The sequence below is a fragment of the Hordeum vulgare genome, chromosome 6H (genome assembly GCF_904849725.1).
Source record: "Hordeum vulgare subsp. vulgare chromosome 6H, MorexV3_pseudomolecules_assembly, whole genome shotgun sequence".
Taxonomy (NCBI): Eukaryota; Viridiplantae; Streptophyta; class Magnoliopsida; order Poales; family Poaceae; genus Hordeum; species Hordeum vulgare.
Genome location: NC_058523.1, coordinates 506370767 through 506373834, shown reverse-complemented (window position 1 = coordinate 506373834; position 3068 = coordinate 506370767). Strand labels below are relative to the sequence as shown.

Here is a 3068-nt window from a genome sequence, read left to right as displayed (position 1 = left end):
GAGAATGTTTTTAACGTGGCAAACCATCGCCCATTACTCATCAGAGTACACAACACAACGATACAAACAAGCTCGTCCGACTTGGCAAAACCACGTCCACTCGCGCGGGCCGAGCGGCAAAAGCGAAAGCACACAGAAACCTCATCCACACGCGCGATCCAGGCCGTCCACGGCGCCGATCCGACGGCCGGCCTCCCCCGCGATCCCCCTCACGGCCTCATCCTATCCTCGGCCTCTCCGCCCCACTTCACTAGTACGCACTACGTGTGCGTGCCCTGCTCGCGCCTCACCGACCCTCACACTCGCTCGCTCCCTCCCCACCGCACGTCGAGCTCGAGCCAGCCGAGGAGCTCACCGGGGCAAGAATGACGTCCCTCTCCTCGTCCGCGGCCACGGCGCGCGCCACCTTCCTCCCTTCCTCCTGCCGGGCGCGGCCGGCGGGCGGGAGGAGGTCGCAGCTCCTCGTGACCCGCGCGGCGACGTCGAGCCCCAAGCTCCCCGGCGGGCGGAAGCTGCGGGTGGCGGTGGTGGGAGGTGGCCCCGCGGGCGGCGCGGCGGCGGAGGCGCTCGCCAAGGGCGGCGTGGAGACGGTGCTCATCGAGCGGAAGATGGACAACTGCAAGCCGTGCGGCGGGGCCATCCCGCTCTGCATGGTGTCCGAGTTCGACCTGCCGCTGGACCTCGTCGACAGAAGGGTCACCAAGATGAAGATGATTTCGCCCTCCAACGTCGCCGTCGACATCGGCCGCACGCTCGCGCCGCACGAGTACATTGGCATGGTCAGGCGCGAGGTGCTCGACGACTTCCTCCGTACCCGCGCGCAGAAGGCCGGCGCCGAGGTCCTCAATGGTCTCTTCCTAAGGTATGCATACATACCATTCCTTGCGTCCATCATACTAATTCATATGCAAGATTTTGACTTTTTGAGCATGCCAGTACTAGTTCTCCACTTCTCGTGCCATTGTGTAGGATTTCATTCTGACAATATATTACCGAGCATAAGTGAAGTGCGGCAATGTCAGAATTGGGTGGCGGTAGCATTAGAATTACATGATAACTTAAAACGCGAGAGGAGAGACTCTGTCTTTGTAGCTTCACCTTCGTCGACTACTGTATTTGGCCCGTATGCATGTGTGTCAACAGTCCATGCTCAGCTTATTACTAGCTGGAGTAGTACCTATGCAAGATTACTAACTGAAAATCATTTCATATTTGACATATGAACTGAACAAACTGAAATACACATGCAATGCTAAATTCACAGCCATATTGTTGTAGAAAGTCAGTGGCTAATCAAGTGCCGTTGTGAATAAGCTGTGGCTCATCCCTGTGTTTATGACGTAAACAGTGTCTGATCGATCTTATCCTGGCGCAGGTACGAGGAGCCCAAGGAGCGCAACGGCACGTACACGGTGCACTACAACCACTACGACAGCTCCAACGGCAAGGTGGGCGGCGAGAAGCGGTCGTTCGAGGTGGACGCGATCGTGGGCGCGGACGGCGCCAACTCGCGCGTGGCCAAGGATATGGGCGCGGGCGACTACGAGTACGCCATCGCGTTCCAGGAGCGCGTTAAGATCCCCGACGACAAGATGCGCTACTACGAGGAGCGCGCCGAGATGTACGTCGGCGACGACGTCTCCCCCGACTTCTACGGCTGGGTGTTCCCCAAGTGCGACCACGTCGCCGTCGGCACCGGCACCGTCACCCACAAGGCCGACATCAAGAAGTTCCAGGCCGCCACCCGCCTCCGCGCCAAGGACAAGATCGAGGGCGGCAAGATCATCCGCGTCGAGGCTCACCCCATCCCCGAGCACCCCAGGCCCAAGAGGTAGGCACAAACTTTTCCTCCGTTTCTTGCAACAACGAATTTTTAGTTTTTACCCGATCAACTGGGGTCTCACTCATCGTGTTGGACCATCGTCAGGGTGTCGGGGCGTGTGACACTGGTCGGCGACGCGGCGGGGTACGTGACCAAGTGCTCCGGCGAGGGGATCTACTTCGCGGCCAAGAGCGGGCGGATGTGCGCGGAGGCGATCGTGGCCGGGTCGGCGAACGGGACGCGGCTGGTGGACGAGAGCGACCTGCGCAAGTACCTGGCGGAGTTCGACCGGCTCTACTGGCCGACGTACAAGGTGCTGGACATCCTGCAGAAGGTGTTCTACCGCTCCAACGCGGCGCGGGAGGCGTTCGTGGAGATGTGCGCCGACGACTACGTGCAGCGGATGACCTTCGACAGCTACCTCTACAAGCGCGTCGTGCCGGGCAACCCCATCGAGGACATCAAGCTCGCCGTCAACACCATCGGCAGCCTCGTCAGGGCCACCGCGCTGCGCCGGGAGATGGGGAAGCTCACCTTGTGATCACCGACACACCGGAAACGTCCCTGACATCCTGCTTGGGTTGCTCGAAGCTGCGGCGGATCGATCGGTATAGCAGAGATCCGCGGCCGATCGAACGGATTTGAGGCAGAGGAGATGAGAATAAAGAGGTAATGGCGTCGATCGAGAGGTCGTGTCTTGGTCGAACCTGTCCCATTTTCTTGTACGGTGATGTTCAGACTTCAGAACAGTTCGTCTGGATTGTTGAAGCACGCCAATATTCGATATGTGAATGAATGTAGTATAAACTAAGGTTTCAAGTTTTTTGTTCATGTTTGTTCTCGCGAACGAGAAGTAGAATGAAATGGGATAACAACAACCAGACACCACGTTGAATTTGGAGATATGTTGTGGGATATCCGGTGAAAACAGTGTACCGTGATTATGAATGTATTTTGATACTACATATGGTTGTTATTTAATGTGTCCTTTTTCTGTGTTGGAGCAACATCCACTTTAGCTCGGAAGAAATGCAACCCCGTTGCCACGTTTTTGTGGGAAGCCCTTGTTGGAGCCCGGCAATCGCGGAACGACCGTAAGTCGTTGCAGGCCTCTGGGCTAGGGTATGATTCTCAGCTGGTTAGGATTATATTTTGCAAATTCATGGTAAAAGGTGTGTGTCCAGTAAAACCAGGTACCATGGTCCATCTACTGCCAGGCTAGTAGTCCACGCTGAGAAGGCCTAGT

At 57.2% G+C, this 3068-nt stretch overlaps 1 protein-coding gene across 1 annotated transcript; it reads left to right on the top strand.

Annotated features, from left to right (window-relative positions):
* Positions 1-254: 254 nt before the first annotated feature.
* LOC123401542 (geranylgeranyl diphosphate reductase, chloroplastic) lies at positions 255-2798 on the top strand. The gene is made up of 3 exons (XM_045095369.1): positions 255-862; positions 1376-1831; positions 1928-2798. The coding sequence occupies exons 1-3, from the start codon at positions 366-368 to the stop codon at positions 2361-2363; spliced, it is 1389 nt and encodes a 462-aa protein (XP_044951304.1). The 5' UTR covers positions 255-365; the 3' UTR covers positions 2364-2798.
* The last annotated feature ends 270 nt before the right edge of the window (positions 2799-3068 follow it).